We start from the raw sequence: 19,854 nt of genomic DNA on the forward strand, positions 1-19,854 counted from the left end.
TGGGACTGCTGGTGTAGGTCTTTAAATGTTGTATGTTAAAAAAAAAGGTAACTGATTGGCCACTTGTGAGCATTGGGGTTCTTATTTACCCCAATAAATATAGCAGGGCTGTCTTTATCTCTGTGCTAGCTGGCTGTGGTCAAGGACAACACAGTGGCAGATGGTTACAGCCTAACACAAGCCTTCTGTTGAGCACAGACTGTTCAGCAGAAGACAAAGAGAACGTAAAAGGGAGAGAAAAAGTGAGAGAACACGATAGGGAGACTTGGGAGGTGTTTATTTAAATAGCAGGTCCTTGTAGCTCCTCTCACCTGAGGACACAAACTCAACTCTGCAGTCTCAGGGATCTTTCATCCAGCAAACAGCAACTCTGCAGAGACTTATACCGTTCACTGCACTGAGTCATACTTCAAAGCTGTGCTCGGTGTATTTATGTACTTGCGTGTCTACTGTCCCAGTTAGAAGGAGTGGGACTTGGAAGAGTGTTGCTTCTCACTTTGATGAAACGAGAGGTTAAAGGAAAAAGAGGGAATGACTTTTTGTAGATAGTTCATAAGTAAAAAATAAAGATCTGCTTGTCAACACACTGCTGGTCGCGACTGGTTTGCAAAAGCCAACACACAAATGCACTCCAGGCTCACTTGGGTAATATTTTATTTACTCATTAATCTTCAAAACTATTTTTCATAATAAATTTCCACTTTATGTTCATCAAAGAACCGTAACAATAAAAATAAAAGTAAATACTGTAGAAAAATTGTACATATAGAAAATAAACATGGTTAATGAACACCTAGATGTAGAATCCCATTGGTTGAGACACCTCCTTTGTTTCAGATGGCAACACAACAGAGATAGAGGGAAAAGAAAGCGATAGACACGGAGGGGGACTGGGAGGGCAGAGAGGGAAACATACTCAACGAGGGGAAAACAAGAGAAGGGAGGAAAAGGAGGTCTGAAAGGCCAGTTAAGGATGGAGAGAATAAGGGAAAATGTTAAGTTAATTTTGACAATATTATACTTTGAAATCTCACACACATGTCTTTTTCATGTCCTTTCTTGCCCTCGTCTGTTTTGCATGCATCTGACTGGTCGGTTACATTGTTTGGAAGAACTGGAGGGGCTGGTTCACGTCATGGCACGGTTCGTATTGATATATCATGGGGCTACAATTCTTGAGCCGCTGAGGGCTCAGACACTGCAGAAGTCCATAAACAGATAATTATACTGTAGCCCATCGGAAAACCCATCTGTCTGTCCTGTATTGGTCACATCATGAGGATTGATAAATCAGTCAACCAATAGCATGAAGACAAAGGACGCAAAGAGAAAGAGAGAGAGAGAAAAGGGAGAGCCAATGAAATCAAAGCAACTCAAGTTGTCAAATAGCCAATGGCATCATGAACTGGACTTTTCTATCTATTAGCAACACATGGTAACATTTACTTTATTCTGTTTTTGATTCTTTTCCTCGGCTGGTTTTTGCTAAAAAAAAAAAAAAAAAAAAGAAGGTGGTTGGTTAGAGCAGGTTTAGTGGGCGTGGCCTATAAGACATCAGGCTAGAAAACAGGGCGTGGCCCGTGGTGGGCGCACACATCCGGGTGTTGCACTGGAGTTACATTGCAACCCTCCTCCTCCTCCTACCCCCACAAACAAACCTACCACCTCTGGACTTAGTGGCACACGCCACCACTCCACAGCACAGCTCAGAGACTCAGGCATGCAGCACACTCGAGATGGTCACACTTTGTCAATGAGGGTTTGAACTGAGAGTCGACTCGTAGATTAAATCATTGTTGAATCCCACAGACTGAAAAACCATTTGAAGTGCGTATTCAGGTATACTTCAAGCCAAGGTGGTAAGTTTATGATGGTGGTGCGTCAAGGTGTAACCTCTGGAGTTTCAACGCGGTATAAATCACACGGAGTAAGATAATTCACGTGCAATAAGACCCCCCTCCCTCCCTTCCCCAAAGAGTCTATACTGCCCAAATGTTCTTCATATTCATCATAATCATTGCCATAACAATTATCATAATGGTCTTTGTCATTTTCACCATTGTCTTCTTGTATAGTCTTCAGTTGTGAAGATATGGTGGGTCTTTAGCATTGCAGGTACGTGTATGTCTGCATGTGTAGATTGGTATTTGTTCATGTGTCAGTGTGTGTGTGTGTGTGTGTGTGTGCATGTGTACTGTAATATGTGTGTGACAGCGCAGTCATGCATGACTGGTGTATTTTGTAGGTAGCATCTGAAGTCTCAAGTATCCTGTCCAGGAAATATCTCTCAGTTTTCAGCTGATTCCACCGTCATGATTTACAGGGCGCCATAAAACATCAGCTCTGCAGTGTAACAACCACAGCCCATCCTTTATATTAACGGCACCAGCCCTGCCTCTGCTTATTCGACCATAATTCACTGTCTCTATGGCTACACCCTGATTTCCTGTCCTGTTGCGTGGGGTTAAACTTGGACCGTCAGTGTGCTTGTTTTTTTTTTTTTTCAGCATCTTCAGTGCTTCATTGAGTCCCGTCTGCTAACAGGGAGGAAGGCCAAGAAGCTTGGAAGAGACACTTAGTGCTTATCTTGGTGCTTTTACATCATCTTTGTTTTGGTGCTCTGCCCTCTCGCTCAACACACTCAGTCTGCCGTGTGCTTCACTTAAAGTCTTCCTTGACCTCTCTGAGTCCATGAGGAGAGGTCCGACTGTGGCAGGGGTGTGATTCATCTTTTTAGCTGGCTGCCCCCGAAATGGTTCTTAACTGGGAGTTGAACTGGTGCTTTCTAAATCATTTGGAATGGTGTATATGTTCATAAAACAAGCCTCTCTCAGAGGCTCTGCTCATTGGTAAATACTGTACAGTAAGGGTCCTTGCCCTCAGGCCAGTCTGTATGTGTGTGTATGTTTGTGCTTAAATGTATGTGTGCTTGAAAGTGTGTATGTATGTGCTTGCCAGTATGTGTGCAGGTGTGATTATTGGAGAGTAAACATTAACATCAGCATGTCTATGTCAGTGTGCATGTGTGTATTTTTTTTTTGAGAATATATCTATTTATGTACATATACCGTTATATATAAAGGTGTATGCGTATATGTCTGTGTGTCGGACATCTTCCGCCTCAGACGTAGTACTCCTTGTCTTTGTTCTTCTTGTTCTTGGAGATCTTGGCGATGCCCAGCGGCTTGTCCTTGGCGCTGCCGTTGGGCTGCGTGGCCGAGTTGCTGATGTAGTTACGGCTCTCGTCCACGTGGTAGGAGCCCTCGTCGCGGTTGCGGTACTTGTACATGGCGTAGAGGAGGATGAGGATGCAGAGGGCAGCGGCTGCCACAATGCCCACCACCATGCCCGTGGTGCTGCTGCTCTCCCGCACCACCTCGGACGGACCTGGGAACACCTTCACCTCCGGCAGGGGAGGACGGGCTGTGAAGAGAGCAGGGAAGAACGTGATGTTACATTACAGTTTACTGCATACATTATTAATTTGGATTACATGTCAAGATGGTGGGTGGAGAGCTGGAGCAAGAAGATACAAGGCATTTTCATGATGAATTATTTGACATGAGTTTTGCATAATGCTACATGCTGGCAAGGGAAGGCTGCAGCTTGGGGCTAAAGCTGTTTCCATATTATCACATAATGTGTAAACAGATTATATTACACAGTGTTGAGAGGAGGGCCAGAGAACAGGTGCACTTATATCAATTTTTATTACATACATTTGAGACTGCATGACATACAAAAGGAGCGAGGGCTGCAGAGTAGTGATATATGCCACCATATTAAATGACTGTAGGTAGAAGAATTTGCATGTGATTTGCAAGTAGGAAAGGATGAAAAGAAAAGGATAGAGACAGGTGATATAAAAATAAAGGATTAACAACAAGGGAAAAGGGAAGGTGAAGAGTGGCGAGAGCAAAGTAAGGGATGGAAACGAAGATTGGGGAGTGGATGGAGAGTGTTAGGTAATGCCTGGAGGCAGGAACCTAAGTGGAAATGAAAAATTCATTGCAGCGAGGTACAAAGTGGTAGAAAAAAACCCCTGAGAAACAGTGAGAGTGGAGGAAACATGAAAAAAAGCTTAAAAAGGCAGTGTGATGTGTATTTTTGTGGGATCTCACCTGAACTGGGGTCACATGGGTCAATGTCTTCATCATCACTTGGACATTCCGCTGACGCCACCAGCAAGTCATCTGCCGACTACAGAGAGAGGATACAGAAAAACTTACACACACATAGTGGGATCCAAAAGTCTTCTTCTCAGAAAATTTGAGGATTGGGAAACATTTAAAACACAAGATGTTATGAAGTAAAATGAAGAAGAAATATTTAAGATTATGCACTATTTCTAGGTCAGTAATCAAATTTAAGCAAATGTGTGGGATTGACCAACTTAACTCCTTTGTACAAAAGGTCAGATTTTACTTCAGTTGTGTCTCTTCATTTGAAACTTTGATTTGTTCTACTCATCAGAGGCTCGTTCAAGTAACTCAACTTGCAGCCAGTGTTCACCTGTTATAAATATGGCCGTGCCTCAAGTTTCCAGCAGATCGTTGCTTACTAAATAGCATCGTGATAGTGGATAACATGGCATCATAACTAAGTGAAAGTGTCTGACGTCAAATTGTTATTCTAAGAAAAGAGGGGCTTTTTCAGCATCAAATCATGGCTAGACTAAATGTTTCTAAGGAACTCTAAAACACTTAGTTCCCTGGGAGATAGAAAACTTCATCGCAGACACAGAATTTGCTAAATAAAGAACGCAAGACTCCAATCAGCAGAAGTACTGTCTTGTCGTGGTCTCAGAGGACAAGTAGCAGTTTCTAAACTACTTCTCAGGAGGGGAAACAAGGCCAAACGCTTGAGGTGGGCTAAGAAATAACAGCATTTCACAGTGGATGACTGGAAAAAAAGTCCTATTTACTGATGAATCCAAGTTTGAGATTTATGGCAGTAACAGAAGGGGTGTATGTAACGAGACAAACAGGAGAGAGAAATGATGCCGCAGTGTATCAAACTGACAGTGAAACATGTCGGTGGGAATATTCAAGTCTGGAGTTGGACACCTGCACCGAGCCGACTACACCCAGACCAAGGAGAGGTACCACTATAGAGACATGCTATACCCTCTGGTTTGCATCTTTGTGGAGAAGGATTCATACCACAGCAGGATAATGACCCCAAACACACCTCAAAGCTTTGCTAGAACTACTTGAAGACCAAACTTGTGGACTCCATGCCAGCTCAAATGCTGAAAATTCTGAAATTAATTTTCAAAGATTCAACTTGTCACTCAAATTGTTAAGCTGATTTTATCATTTGTAATGAAAAAAAAAAATTAGATATAGAGGTATCTTGACTAGTGGTCTTAGACTTTTGGACCCCACTGCTACATAGACACACATTTATCCATAAAATCTCCAAGAAAGACAAAAACATTTCAGGGCTCAGTAATCAACACCTGGCCGATGCTGTGATTTTTTTGCTTATTTTCTACATGTGTGAATAGACAGAGCCAGTCCGTCGCCCACCCATTTTCCAGTTTGCCACAAACACTTTGCCTGTTACAGCCCCCAGCAATGGCAGGCGGCCAAAACTAGGGTACTGAGGAGAGAAGAAGAAAGGAGGAGGGAGGAGAGAAACACTGGATCCCGTTTAAAACCACAAGGGGACAGCCAGTTATCATCTCCTATTCTCTTGACCCTCCCCCTCTTTTTTTTTTCTCCTCTGGCCTTTTCTATCTTCCACACCTCCCTGTCTCCCTCTGTTCTGCTCTCTCCATCTGATATCGGCTAATGTTCATGTGCGTTGGAGAATGCGCAGTGTGAGGCTAAAGAGATTTCATTAAATATTCTCGCCAAGCACTCAGTTGTTCATTAAAATCTCCTTTATTTAACACCTCTCCATAAGCATCATGTCAATAACCCACTTATATTCAGCCTCCAACCTACATCAACCAACTAACCACTCGTTCTCCCTGCCTCACTGCCTCTCTATGGAAAAGGCGCCCTTTTTCCTCTCCATCCCTGCTCCTCCTGTTGCCATGGCAACTCTAAGTTCAGGCTGTTAAAAATGATGGGGAATAAAAAAAAAACAGGAGTGTGCACCCTCAGTGGGGACCTGTGCATTGATTTGCCATTCTAGCCAGAGTGTGAGGAGGGGGGGGGGGGGGGGGGGGGTAAGGAGGGAGGGAGTTGAAAGATAGATGGATGGATAAAAGGAATTTTAGGAGGAGGCGATTGGGGAGAGAGAGAGAGAGAGAGACAGAAAGGAAGAGGGGATAGGAGGAGGAGGACTTCAAAGTGCTGCGGTCTTTACTTAACACCGTGCTAATGTGCTCTGCATATTCATGAACTACTGTTAAACATCACCCGCCTTGACGCTTCGGCATGAGATATGAATGCGTGTGTGTCGGTGTGTGTGCATGTGTGTGTGTGTTTTAACCACACTGGGTGCTCAGTGCCAGCACTAAATTAAAATTGGATTGTGATGCATTGCAGTAGATGTTAGTAACCCTCAGAATAAAGGAGAGGGGAGAGAGCGGTAGAGCTGTAAAAAAGAACGAGCTCTAGAGGCAGATTACAACCAGACCGGAACAGAATCTGAACCAAATCAAAGCACTTAGTAGTCGATGATGCCTTAGCGGAAACCTACCGTCAGTATTTTAAAGTCAGTATTCATTAAGCTGCATCTCTATCCTTGGTTCTTTATTTTGCCTTTTCTTTGTTAAGAACATAGATTACATAAGGTTAGAGAAGCAACCAGTTACTTTATTCATTTGGAAAAAAAGCCTGCACGGGCCTTGTATGGTGTGGTCTTAGTCCTGACAAGTCTACTGTGGTTTAGTTTGGCCTGAAACATACATTAGGTTATTGATGCTTGACTCTGTCTCTTTCCTCCACTGCCTTTCCAATCAGTTCTGCCCACTGGGCTGTCAAATGCTGCTAGGGTGAGCTTAGCCTCTGGAATCCAGCCAGTCAATAAACCTCTGTGCCTTTGCCAGGATCCAAATAGCACAAGAACCAATCAGCCAGTAGGAAACACATCACCCCTGACATCTGTCACTGATCAATGTCGGGCCACCATGCTTGATTATTGATTGAAAGACACCTATGTTCCCTCCATGGAAACCTGCTCTGAATCCTGATTTCAGCTAAAACAAAAAAAAATTAAAAAAATAAAAGCAGACAAGTGAATTTAACAAGGCCCCTCCTCTGATCTGTGACATCACTCTGTCAGCTGACCACCCCACTCAACCGGGAGGATGTCAATTGCACTATTGATCCCATGGGAGACAAAGAACACGAGGAAAACTAGAGACATGCCAAGCACAACTTAAATCCCGTCAATAAGCCTCAGAAGTTTACTAAAGACATGTACATCCATGAAACCTCCGCCCCTCCGTCCCTCCCTCTTTGTCCACATCTTTGCAAGTCTTTTCATAGACTACCAACAGAGCATGCTGACATAATGATGGACGAAGACGCACAACGACAAGGAGAGAAAACAAAAGAAGAGACAGAAGGAAAGAGAAAAGAAGTGAGAGAGCGTGAAGAGAAGGATTTCTGCATGCTGAAAGAGCAAAATCTCTACCTGAGCAGCCGAACAGTGCCAACGACCGTCCATGCCTCCCTGACTGCCTAGTTCACACATTGTATCTGCACTCTGTTCTCACACACTCTTGTAGAAGATTCAACTGCTACTTTCACAACTGTAAATCACACACACATGTACACACACAGCTCTATAATAACCAGATGTGCTCCATTGGTCTATTTCTATTTACATACATCTACACAGACACACAAGCGTACACAAAATCAGGCTGAAGTTGGCAGGCTGATGGAGAGATCCTGACGAGAGAAGAGAGAAGCTAGCTCCACTACTGCAGATGGTGAGATAGACTCATACACCGCCTGCATTAACAGCCTATCACTAGAGCTCAACCACAGAGAGAGAGAGAGAGAGAGAGAGAGAGGGAGGGAGGGAGAGAGAGGAGGAGAGGAGGAGGGGGGCGGGAGTGACGGGTAAATATGGAAAGATATGGAAGGAGAGAGAAAGCAAAGGAGAGTGAAAGGAAAGGAAAAGAGAAAAGTGAGCAAGGGAGGAGGCAGAAAGTATCTCCGGAAGATGGATAGCGAGCAGAAGAAAGGCAAGAGGGAGAAAAAGATGTGAGAGATGTGGAGAGAGCAAAGAAGATATCAAGGAAAAAAAAAAAAAAGAGACAGGGAGGGAGCGAATGAGAGATAGATGTTCAGAAGGCTTGTGGAATTGTCTGGGTCAGCTGATTCCCGACACCCAATCGGACGCCGCTCTGGGCCTAAGGTTTCTTCTATCAGTCTTCCCATCAAACACAGGTACACACATACACTCACATCCACAGACAAGACACCGAACATCAAAAACCAAAGTCAAGCTCTGTGACTCAGAGCAGCCTCTAGCATAAACACTCGCACACACACACACACACACACACGCTCGCACAATCTCTTCCTCTCTTCTCCTCGCTGGTGCTCAGCTGTCATGCATTATTAATCCCCTCCACTTTTCAACATGCAAGGAAAAAAAAAAAATTTCAATAAACTGTGGACTTCAGGAGGAGGCGCATAACATATTCTCCCTGCACAAAGTACCGACAATAGGAGTAAACCCATGGGAAGGAGGGAGGGGACGACTTCAGCAGATCCACTTCAACACACCCAAAACTTGGGGCGTGTGCGTGAAATCGATAAATTGCTCAGAACAGTCGCCCCTGTAAAAGATATCGCTCACTGCCCCTCCTCTGATGCAATGTGCTGCAACTCAAGTCTATTGTTCTCAATCCACCTGTGTGTTTGCATGTGCGTGTGTGTGCGTGCATTCTGTGTTCGTCTCTACATTGTATGTGTGCTCTGGTTACGGCCAGGTTGGTTGCCAGGCAACACTAGGCAGCCTCAATGGAGAAGCTGTAGATTCTTCTTAAACAAGACAAATACACATACAAACACACAGAGTTGGGGGCCAGCAGGAGTGACACAGACGAGCAAACGCACACACACACACTGCAGTATGTTCAGCATATAGCGGGTCTGACCTAGTTCTCATACAGTGATATTGACTCCAGTGCACAACTCTGCATCCCGGATTTAACACTGACATCAGCATATCATAGGAGCAGGAATACTTTGTTTAAAACTACACACATATACACATGAACAGGGAGAGACCGAGAAGTGCGAAAACATGCCCCTGTGACAACGCTGTCACTCTGCAGTGCTATCCATCCAGCTCTCCTATCCATTATTGATGCCTGAGGCTTAGCTCACAGCTCTCTGCGTTCTATTATTTATGTCTGAAACAGCTGGCGGTTCATACACAGAGGAGCTATTCTCTATGGGAGTCTGGATGGGAGAGAGAGAGAGAGATCAAGCAGCAGGTAGTGGGGCTCACTATCTCCATGGCAACTTGTATCACTGGGAAAAAAAAAAAAAAAATCTTTCAGTGCGGCAAGCAAGCAGGCACAGTTTTATGGACACAGAAGAAGAACTGCAGTACACACAGACGCCCACAAAGAGCTCAGTAGTGATCTGAACAATAGAGCAGACGACTGTGGTGTACCTGCTGATAATGTACCCTCTGACATTAACATCGACTCTGCTGTTGCATCCGCTATAAATATCTCCATAACATTTATGTGTTTCTATTGTAGAGTCCCATTTGCATCAGTTTACTAGACGCATATTATGGAAAAGCTATTAGAGCGTCCATTAACACAAACATTTCTCCTCCTGTAATTCAGTGGAAAGGGACCACTTAGTCGAGAATTAGCCCTGTAATCCATTCATTTGAATGTAGGAGAAGAATCGTGTATGTGAGCCTTGTATTGAAGAAACGTTTTTGGCTCTGTTTTGAATCTAAAGAATGTTTGATATAGATGATAAAATACAATTAACCAGTCATCAGAAAGTGCGAAAACATATCGCACTACCTGAAAGAAAGAACTGCAACATCAGTTAAGGGTAAAACTTATTTTACAGCAGCGTTTTCTTATGATACACTAATTCTTTGGTTGTGTCAGATAAGAAATTCTCCATCTCTTTTAACTGTGAGATACAGCTCACATTAGTGGGATTTTCAGATACATTTAATAGATTTGTCTTTGACAATCTTTAAATCAAAGTTAAAAACTTTGATGTTGAAGCGTCCTCGAGGCCATGGATGTCTAGGACACTGACCGTGTAATTGCAGTGTCCTCAGTTCGGGTCCAGCTGGGGACTTTTGATGCACGTCATCCCCAATTATCTTCTTATCTCCTGTCAGCTCTCCACTGTGTACTATCTCATAAAGGCTAAAATGCCTGAAAAATACTTTACTTAAAACTTTTATGTTCTTCTCTGCCTTTGAATGAATCGTGAGCATTCATCAGTATCCACCTTGTGCTTAGATCCTGAGCTCCTCTGTTTATTTTTATCTTTTGACATTTGTTCTGTATTTCAGACTCAGATTTATACTGTAGTTCTTTCAGTTTTAATATAATTATGTAAAACACTTTGTGTATGAAATATGCTGTATTAATAAACTCGCCTTGCCTTGAGTGCAGTTTAAAACAATCCCACTCCTGACACATCTTTACTCTAGTCCTTGCTGTGTGTGTGTGTTAATCCTCTTACTGAGTTAGAAAATGAAGTTATCAAAGCAAATTAACACTTTTTAATTACCCGTTGTCGCACCAAAGTAGGATGGCAGTGGGATGATAGGACATACATGTACAAGATATCTGAGGAATTACACTTGAACAGCAAATCTTTTAATGACCATACATTGCATGAGTTTAGCTGGTGTTACATATCCAACCGTAAAACCAACAAAAAAAGGTGAACATTTTATTGTGAAGGCAGTAAATGTGTGCGCTGACCTGCTGCGTGGCGCCCTGTTTCCTGTTGGAGGCTGTGGTGGTTGTGATGTCACTAATGGAAGGGGCGGAGTCAGAGCGGTTGCCACCGGCGGCGGCACTGGACTGCGGGGTGATGGAGGAGGACGGCATGTCGCCCACCAGTCGCACGCTGCCCTCCACCCTGATGTGCGGGTGCCCCTCGGCGGCCATGTTGAGGATGCGGAGGCCATTGTAATAGAGGCCGGAGAGCTGACCCTGGAACATGCCAGCGCTTCGCTCACCTCCACCTACACGCACCGTCGTCTGGCTGTTGAAGATAGTCAGCTGGCGACCTACACAGATGCACGCACACACAACCGCACACACACACACACACACCAAACACACAGAGACACACCAGGAAAGAAGGTGGACAGACACACGCAAAATACAGTCACACACACACACATACCAGTGGTCACATACGTACATACATACACACACAAGAGTGTTTGAGTGTTACACAATTCACCCCCAAGCCATGGTGAAGAGGATGGGATAGATTAAGCATGGCAGAGCAAATCGAAGCTGTGGAGAACCGTGGAGAGGGCTGAGACTGAGAGAGAGATAAGAAGTGCGGAGAAGAGAAGAGAAACAGAAAACAGAAGAAGAAGACGCAGAGAAGAGGAGGGGAGAGCGTGAAGAGACGGTAGAAGTCTAGGTGGATGGAAGAGGCAAAGAACAGAAGGACGAGGAAGAGGCAGCAGATGAGAGGAGTCAGAGGGCCCTGAGAAGACAAGCCTGACAGATGGTTGCTATGGTGATGGCTGTGCAGCACGACATTGTATTTGAAGGAGCAACAGACAGGCAGACAGAGAGACAGAGATCTAGAGAACTGTTGTAACAGCCCTATGAAGCATGCACAGGTTATAAGCTCTAGCACTGCTCACTGTTAAAGGGACTAGAGGCTAATTTAAGGAGCTCTGCTGAAGTTTAGGAGGAAACCTTTTACATTTTTTCAAAAAGCATTGCTCTATTAGTCATTTCAAATTTACATAATTCTTACATGTCACAATACTTTGCATGTACTTTAATTTGATTACAAAATTGTTTTTCAACATGAGTATATAATCTTTAGTAAATGCTTTATTGTTTACAATTTGATAATAAACAAAATTATTTACCAGTCTTAATAAAGCATCTTTTATCAGTACTTCTTTTCTATTTTCTCATTTATTCACATTTAAATCTCTCCATCGTCCCTTTAACCTGATATTATCAGATACACACTAACAAGATACGTTCACAGGCACTACAGTTTACACAGTATTACACACTACAGCTGCCCAACTTTTAAATACTTAGTTATGGATTTAGATTTTTAGATGTTAGTTGATGGTGCACAATATAGTATATTCAACTGTCTTCAAATTGTATTTTTTAAGCTCAAAGTTTTAAGGAATTTTAATCAGGGTTTTTACCTTTGTCGAGTAGCCAATCGTCAACTACTCGACCGAGCCGATAGGGGATTCGCTGTCTGGCGATGGCCAGGCGCTCGTTATCAATGTTGCCTTTAATTTAGAGATGAAAACACAGTAGTAATTACGCACATCCAAACGTGGTACAGGAGCTGGATACAAAAAGAACAGCAATGAAAAGAAAGTAATGGTCTGCTCATTGTTAGCATGTCACGGCGTTAAGATCAGCTTAATGTGCTAAGAGAAGAGAAGCTGAATTCACTATGTTTCCAGTGAGCGGACTCTTACTCTCTGTTCATTGGGTTTAATTTAAAGAGACATTTCAGGGGTTAACATCTGCAAGAGCACAGGGAAATAATGTTACAGCTGCCACATACTGTCTATATGACTCACTGAGTTTAGAGTTACATACAGGAAGAACCCTTACACACACCTCACAACAACTAGCATTTAGCATTTTAGCTATCAGCTACCTTCAGCCTGGACTCGTTGTGTTAAAGACGACTACCTAAGATTACCACTTTATATATAAAAACCAACAAATATAAAAACAAAATCTATGTTCAACAAAATACACTTTTTTCTTTTTCTTATTTTTTCTCTCTAGTTAAACATTTAACTCAACATATGACATGTTTTTAAATTATTGTTTGTCCAAAAATGCACCAACTGTTATTATTTTCTTTTATGATGAGAAAAACAACTGACACCTGAATTAAATATTTTCATAAATTACCTTTAACACTATTTAACAGGTCTAACATAACATAGCTGGCTAGTATACAAGCTATTGTAATAACTATCTCATTTTATGGTTTAAAAAGTCATGTTTCATATCAGATCACACATATTTCATTTCAAACACAATAACATAAAACAAAGCTGCAATTATATTTCTCAACCTCAGTGTTTAAATATATAAACATTGATAGGAACACTGATGTGGTTCATCAATCAGGAGGTGGGCTGATTTGAACTAAAGTGTAGTCAGCTCTGCCCCTGCCAGGCAGTGCCATGGTGGGTCGGTGGGTTGGGCTTATGTGGGCGGGGCAGGGCCTACCTGAGGGATAGCGCTCTATGACCGGCAGGTCGTCCAGTTGGAGGGTAGCATTGCCTCCGCTGCGGGTGAACCGAATTATGTGGTACTTCCCATCGTTGACAAACTTGGAGCTCTCCTCGATGTTGATGTCATCAGTGCCAACATTAAACACTACTCTAATGTTGCCTTTGTCCTGAAGAGGAGGAGGGGAGATATGAAAATGCTTCATGAGGAATGTAATTGTCTTAAAGAGCCAAGATTATCGCTCCCTTCAGGTCCTTTTTTTATTGCACTATTTGCTTGTGTGTTCCCATGTGACTGTGACAGTGTGTGTTTTTGTGTCAACTACTTACTACTGACATTTTGGCCTTGTCTCTCTTGTGAAGAAGTTAATGGTTCTGTCCAAATACCCACACTTGTGATATGCGAGTAGTCAAGTGCCTACTTGTGTGATATATTTCACAAACTGCCTCCAACGATTAAGTACCCTCCATTGAGCTCAGATGCTCTCTTGTTTTTGTTTTTCATTTCCACATAATGAATGGATAAGTAGAATCAACCATTCAGCATCACAGTTACGATCAGATACAATCAAACACACATTCGGGAGCTGAGAGGAGTAATACAGTTAATGAAGCCATTAAATCGACTAATGGAAATACGTATGTTTACTTCACATAGAAGAGACGATATGATATTATTTTGAATGTTTTTGGTCTGATAACATCTTTAGCTGAAGAACATATTTGTCAATTATTTATGTATTGTCATGTCAGATATGCAATATTATTCTTATCAGTCTGATCCAGAAGAAAAGATTTTTGAGTGACAACCATCTGTGCAGGTTCTGCGATAACTGCGTAGTGTTTGGACATGAATGATAATATTCAGCTGAATTCAACATGTCATAAACTTCAACTTCTTCATGTTTTAATTACTGCAAACAGCTGGATTGGTGCTGCCAATGGAGCGTGGTGAATTGTGGGATGCTGCTCGCTCCAAAGCGGAATTAGGATGGGTGTCAAATGAGCGTCAGTTCAATGCAGTTGCATTTTTCAGACGTGGGATACACTTGCTTTAAATCACAAGTGTGGCTATTGGGACAGACCAAATGTATCTCACAAGACTTCCTGGTTAAATAAGGGTTAAATAAAATTAATAAATGAAGCATATTCTGTCAGTGTATGCGTTGCAGAAATCAATTTCTCAAGGAAAAGCAACTTAAATGGTACACAAGTATAAAAATAATCACCATTTATTTTCTTGGCCTCCTGTTTGAAAGTGAGCATGTGTACTTACTATCTGCAGCTGAAGGTAGTCTCCCAGGCCAGACGCACTGTCCACTCGGAGCAGAATGGCGTGTTTCTGTTGGGTGCTGAATCCAAGGGCAAGCCGGTCTGCCCTGGTGCTCGGACGTTCATTAGGGGGCCATGTGTAAACCACCGCGCCTCCATCACGGCCAAAGATATAAGTGGTCCCAGCTGGTCCACACAGATAAAAAATGTAATTGCAAGCACATCTATACGCTATAAACAGTGCTATCTATCATCAGAGGTTCCCTACTGCAGGTGGCACCTCTGCCTGTTGTCTTAATACAAGATGGCTGTATTGGAAAATAATAATAACAACTCTAAAATGTCACCCTTGACTGGCCCTCCACATATTTCTTGTTCCTCCAACTGATTGAAAAAAATCAGTATTTTTCAAACTACTTCTCAAACTCACTGCAGGAGGCTGACTGTAATAACTGACTCACAATACAAGTAATGATTATTTGACTCACTGTAGGATGACTACATAATCATCAGGTCTCTTGCTTGTGAGGCCAGATGAGTATAATTTAGCATTTAAAGCTAGGAAATGTAAAGACGAGGGAGGCAAGAGTAGAATAACCAGCAAGACTTTGTGCAGGTAATGTTTTCGTGCCACTTCAGAATCAACAGTTGACAGTGCCCTCACGTGGCGGCTCTGATAAAATGCACACAAAATGCTTTGATTTGTTGTGTGTGCTCCAAATCAATCATCCAAGTACACCAGTTATAAACCTACAGTTCTACACATTAAAAGTTGAGATTAAGGTTCAATTTAGTGTGGGTCTGCACTTCAAAGATAGTAACTGTAAGGATGAAGGTTTGACAGAGTCATCAAAATGTTTTTTTAACCTCAGTAAAAACACAATGTTCATGTGTCATCTACAAATGCAGGTTTACATCTGATGCTTTATAATCTAGATACCCAAACAGGTTTTTTCGATTTTTCACAGGTCATACATACAGTTACAGGGGGTTTACATATCTGAAAAACAAGAAGTAAAATAAAAATCCAACCCATCCTGCAGTCTACACCATGAAAAATTGAAATGATCTGTCATCCACCCACGTCTGGGAGAGAGAAAATGAAACCCACAGACTCACCATCATTGCACAGTGGCCCAGCATACGAAGTCATGCTGCAGTCGCAGGTGAAGCCCTCCCACTGCTGCAAACAAACTCCCTGATTTGAGCAGGAGTCTTCCTGACAGGTAGTGCTGGGACCTGCAGTAAGAGACGTGGCGGTGTGGGAGGGTGCAAAAGTTAGGAGAAGATAGACAGACACACTTTCTTGATTTTGTCTGGAGCCCAGTATGTCAGTACAGTATGGTTATATTTAGACCGCATTTCCTTGAAAGATTTTGCAGTTTGAAATGGGTGGGTAGTCTGTAGTGCTGCAATGGTATTATGATTAGTAGTATTAGTAGAAGATCATTGTGAGACTTGGATATTGTGGATAGGCTCCCATTTTTTTTTAGATTTTAAACTTACAGAAGATGTTAGATTCTCTGTATAATCAACTGAAACTAAACTGGAATCTGTGCTGCTATGTGAAAAGAGCCAAATGTGGAAAGCATGCAGGTAGTGAGGCTAGATGAGTGGGGCAGGGACAGGAGGAGGAGTTAAACATAAGAGGGCAGAGTTATGTTTAAAGGCCTTCATCTCAATACTCTCTCTTCAGCAGTCTGTCACCATTCTCTCCCTGCCTCGTGCTAAAACCACACAGGAGGAGAATATTAAAGCTCTAATCTTATAGCTGAAATACACCAGGCACGGACACGACGCGTCACGTAGGCGGGGCGGAGCGGGATTTTCTACCTGCTACACAGACTCTGTCTCGGTCACTGCATGCATATTGAGTTTTGCTAAGTGATAATGCGGTTGGCTATGCAGGGTTTGGAAGCGTAGGCTATATTAAATTAATTACCAAGGTTGTTTTAACCACAGGATCATGGATACACATCGATTTGATTGATTTATTTTAATATGCGATGTTTTGGACTGTTGCGTTGCGTTGCCTCTGCTACAATAAGGTATTTATTTAATCATTTACACAGTTTGTACTCATTTTTTACACAGTTCTATGTAGTTCTTACCTGTTGGAGGGCTGCGTAACCACACACTGAGAAAAAAGAATAAAATAGACCAACCACGCAAAAATAGAGATGAGTCGCGCGACGCCCACGTGCGTGGTCAGTGTAGCAGCTTCAATTAATTATAATGATGGTGCTCTGCTGAGGCCATGCTGCGACAGACGTGTCGCTCCATGTCCGTACCCTGTGTATTTTGGCCGTCAGTCCTCCTTTGTTCCTCTTCTAACACGAGGCATGGAGGAAAGGGTGTGAAATGATTCACAAATGGAGTATTGAAGTTTAGGTTGGGAGTCAGTAGGAGGGGGGTTAGAAAGCATGCTGCTTGGCTACTCGGGTGGTGGAGCTGTGGTCAACTCAAGTCAAGCGGTGGTGATGTCACTACTGTGATGAAGTCACTATGGTGAGGCTAGGAGAGGATAGGTCACCTCTGACCTTTGACTCTGGATCACTGGGATCCACACAACACTGGACACCACTGGGTAGTTTCAACACAAGCATACATACACATACACACACACACACACACACACACACACGCACGCACACACACACACACACACACACACACACACATTTTCCCCACTCTCACACACGTGTCTCACATGCTCACACAAAGCGATATACCTTGCAAGTCAGCTTTCATCAATGTAACTTTTGTCAGCCAAACAAAAAAGCAAACAAGCAAATTAAGTTAGATGGTTAGTCAATGCACACAGATGCCTGTGAACTGCTGAAAGAGTGGAAAAGAGAGAGAAAACACAGTGTGCACAAAGATAGAGGAAGAGATGAGAAGAAGAAAAGAGTAAAATTTACATCTAATAGACCAAAAGCTGTGTTAGTGGGTTATCCTTAATAACAGAGAGCATGACTTAAATGGAAACTGAAAGAAAAAACAATAGGGACATGGGACTGGTACACATGTGCCAATGTGTTTTCACCTCACCTTCACAGCCTCTTTCTACTTGTCCCATGGTTGCCAAGGCGTCAGCCAAAAGGTCAGGGAGCCGGCCATTTAGATCAACTGTTGCTAGGCAACCCTGAAATCCCTCACGGGAGTGGACCAGCTTAGGCAGGTCCCGGTACATCTCTTTGGAAACACCCCCGATGTACAGATCACCTGTCGAGGAGCAACACAATGAATGGCAGCTTCATGAACTACTAATGCTCTGTCAGACTGTATCAATAAAGGGCTGAAACTAATGATTTTCTTTATTGATTGATCAATCCATTATTTTTTATTTTGTTTGTAAAAAGGAAAAAAAAATACCAACAAGTTCTGAGAGCCTGTCTTCAAATTGGTTGTTGTTTTCAACCAACAATCCAAAAAACAAGAAATAGTTTTAATAATCATCAATATATGTTCCCAAGAATTTAATGTGTATATACTGTATGTGCAACTATGTGCATCCCTTCCCCCTAAATGAGCTACTGCTTGAAATGTATGTATGTGCATACCCTTTAGGTCGAGATTCTTGGCTCCCGTGGTGGTCTGCGTGGTGACCTTGGTGTCAATCTTGACCGTGTGGAGATTGTTAGTGTCTCGGGAAATGTGCACGTTGTGCCAGTGGTTGTCATTTAGAGGACTGTTGGAGTTGCCCTTGATCAGGTGTGCTCCATTGCCCAGGTCAGAGATGTAGTGAAGGTAGCTAGAAAGGGAACAAGGAAAGAAGAGATGAGAGGATTAAACAAGTCAGCAGTGAAAAGGCAAATGAATCATATTCGTGATGAAGAGCAACATGGGGTCATACACTTCAGGGTATTATAATCTGTCTTCCAAATTTTAATCTGTCTTGCAAAACGTAATTACAAGACTGAAGAAAAAAAGCTGCTTGACCTGTTAATTTTTCTTATTTGATATTTCAGCTCGGCAGTCAAGAACTTTAAATTTTTTTGTTCATCAAGGACAACGTTAATTGTAGTAAAAATGGCAACATTGGACATATTTCTGCAGGACAGATATTATAACACATACTCAACTACATTATTATTATACATTTGTTTACCTTTTATTTGTTTTCAATGCATTTTTGTACACAGCATTTTACATTATATGCACTAACTCAAAAAACGTCGACTTATTCACTAAATACTACGCACTGTGCATTGTAAAGCTCACCCTTTAACCAGCTCTACCACTATGAAGTCATTGCCATCTCCCCTGTTGTAGAGAATAAGGCCGTCGGGGGAGGTTGTCTTGAACTGCATGAAGAGATGCATGGAGTAGTAGGCCTGTAGCGTGGGCAGCGTGACGAAACTGGAGCGCGAGCGGAAGGTGACGGGGTCTGCCACGATGGTCTTATAGCCGATAACAGCATTGAGCTCGCAGTAGTCAATGTCGCCGTTCTTACACAGGTCGATGTAGGGCATGCCGTTCAGCGTCAGGCCCTGAAGGTGGCCGATGAAATTGGAGGGCACGGCAGGAATGTAGCGCTTCTCCGTCACAATACCCGTCTCCACATTGTGGAACTCTAGCTGGGTGTGATCGCCCGCCATCTGACCTGGTGGTGGGGGGTAAACTTCAAAGATGAGGGCTACAGAAAGTTGTGTTTTAAGTGGAACTGTTCAAAACTAAAACAAATGCTAATACTGCTACTAATGTTTATTTCAATACATAAACAGATCTATTAGTAACAGAAAAAACACACTAATTTTATAATTATAGTTATAATTATAAAATATAGAACTACTATTTTCACTTACACAGGTACAGATGTTCTCTAAAAAAAGAATTAAAACCCTTAATGTTGGTCTCACAGCAATATATCCACTAATGTAAATAAATAAAAAAAGAATCAACAGGTAATTCACCAAATAAAACATTTTTACACAGAATTCAAGCAGATTACACATAAGTCTCAAAACCTGGGTGTAGTGTGGAGTATCATTTTGTGGTGAAAAGCTAGAGGAAGTTTAAGTTAGGCTGATGTGGTTACCTTCGACAGGCTGCATGTCGTCCACGGTGAGTTTGAGGCTCTTGCCACGCCGGACTACCCTCACTGTGTGCCACTCATTATCATTGAGGCCCGACCCCGCAAAGATGGTCTCTGGGCCTTTACCTACACATAGCCCAGAGCACCATTAA

At 42.6% G+C, this 19,854-nt stretch overlaps 1 protein-coding gene across 8 annotated transcripts in view; it reads right to left on the minus strand.

The window, feature by feature from the left end:
* Positions 1-1,465: 1,465 nt before the first annotated feature.
* The window catches only part of nrxn1a (neurexin 1a), a 61,832-nt gene continuing 43,443 nt past the window's right edge, over positions 1,466-19,854 (minus strand). For 5 of the 8 annotated variants that reach the window (XM_067576007.1, XM_067576006.1, XM_067576009.1 and 2 more), the window contains 11 exons: positions 19,706-19,828; positions 18,889-19,270; positions 18,228-18,418; positions 17,716-17,889; positions 15,784-15,903; positions 14,669-14,850; positions 13,391-13,562; positions 12,334-12,423; positions 10,895-11,205; positions 4,122-4,200; positions 1,466-3,423 (listed from right to left, as the gene is read on the minus strand). In XM_067576007.1, the coding sequence (XP_067432108.1) occupies positions 3,122-3,423; positions 4,122-4,200; positions 10,895-11,205; positions 12,334-12,423; positions 13,391-13,562; positions 14,669-14,850; positions 15,784-15,903; positions 17,716-17,889; positions 18,228-18,418; positions 18,889-19,270; positions 19,706-19,828 (2,126 nt within the window). In that variant the 3' untranslated portion in view covers positions 1,466-3,121. The remainder of the gene's footprint in view (positions 3,424-4,121; positions 4,201-10,894; positions 11,206-12,333; positions 12,424-13,390; positions 13,563-14,668; positions 14,851-15,783; positions 15,904-17,715; positions 17,890-18,227; positions 18,419-18,888; positions 19,271-19,705; positions 19,829-19,854) is intronic. The other 3 variants (XM_067576010.1, XM_067576013.1, XM_067576011.1) reach the window with 1 other exon arrangement.

This window comes from Thunnus thynnus, chromosome 20 (genome assembly GCF_963924715.1).
Source record: "Thunnus thynnus chromosome 20, fThuThy2.1, whole genome shotgun sequence".
NCBI lineage: Eukaryota > Metazoa > Chordata > Actinopteri > Scombriformes > Scombridae > Thunnus > Thunnus thynnus.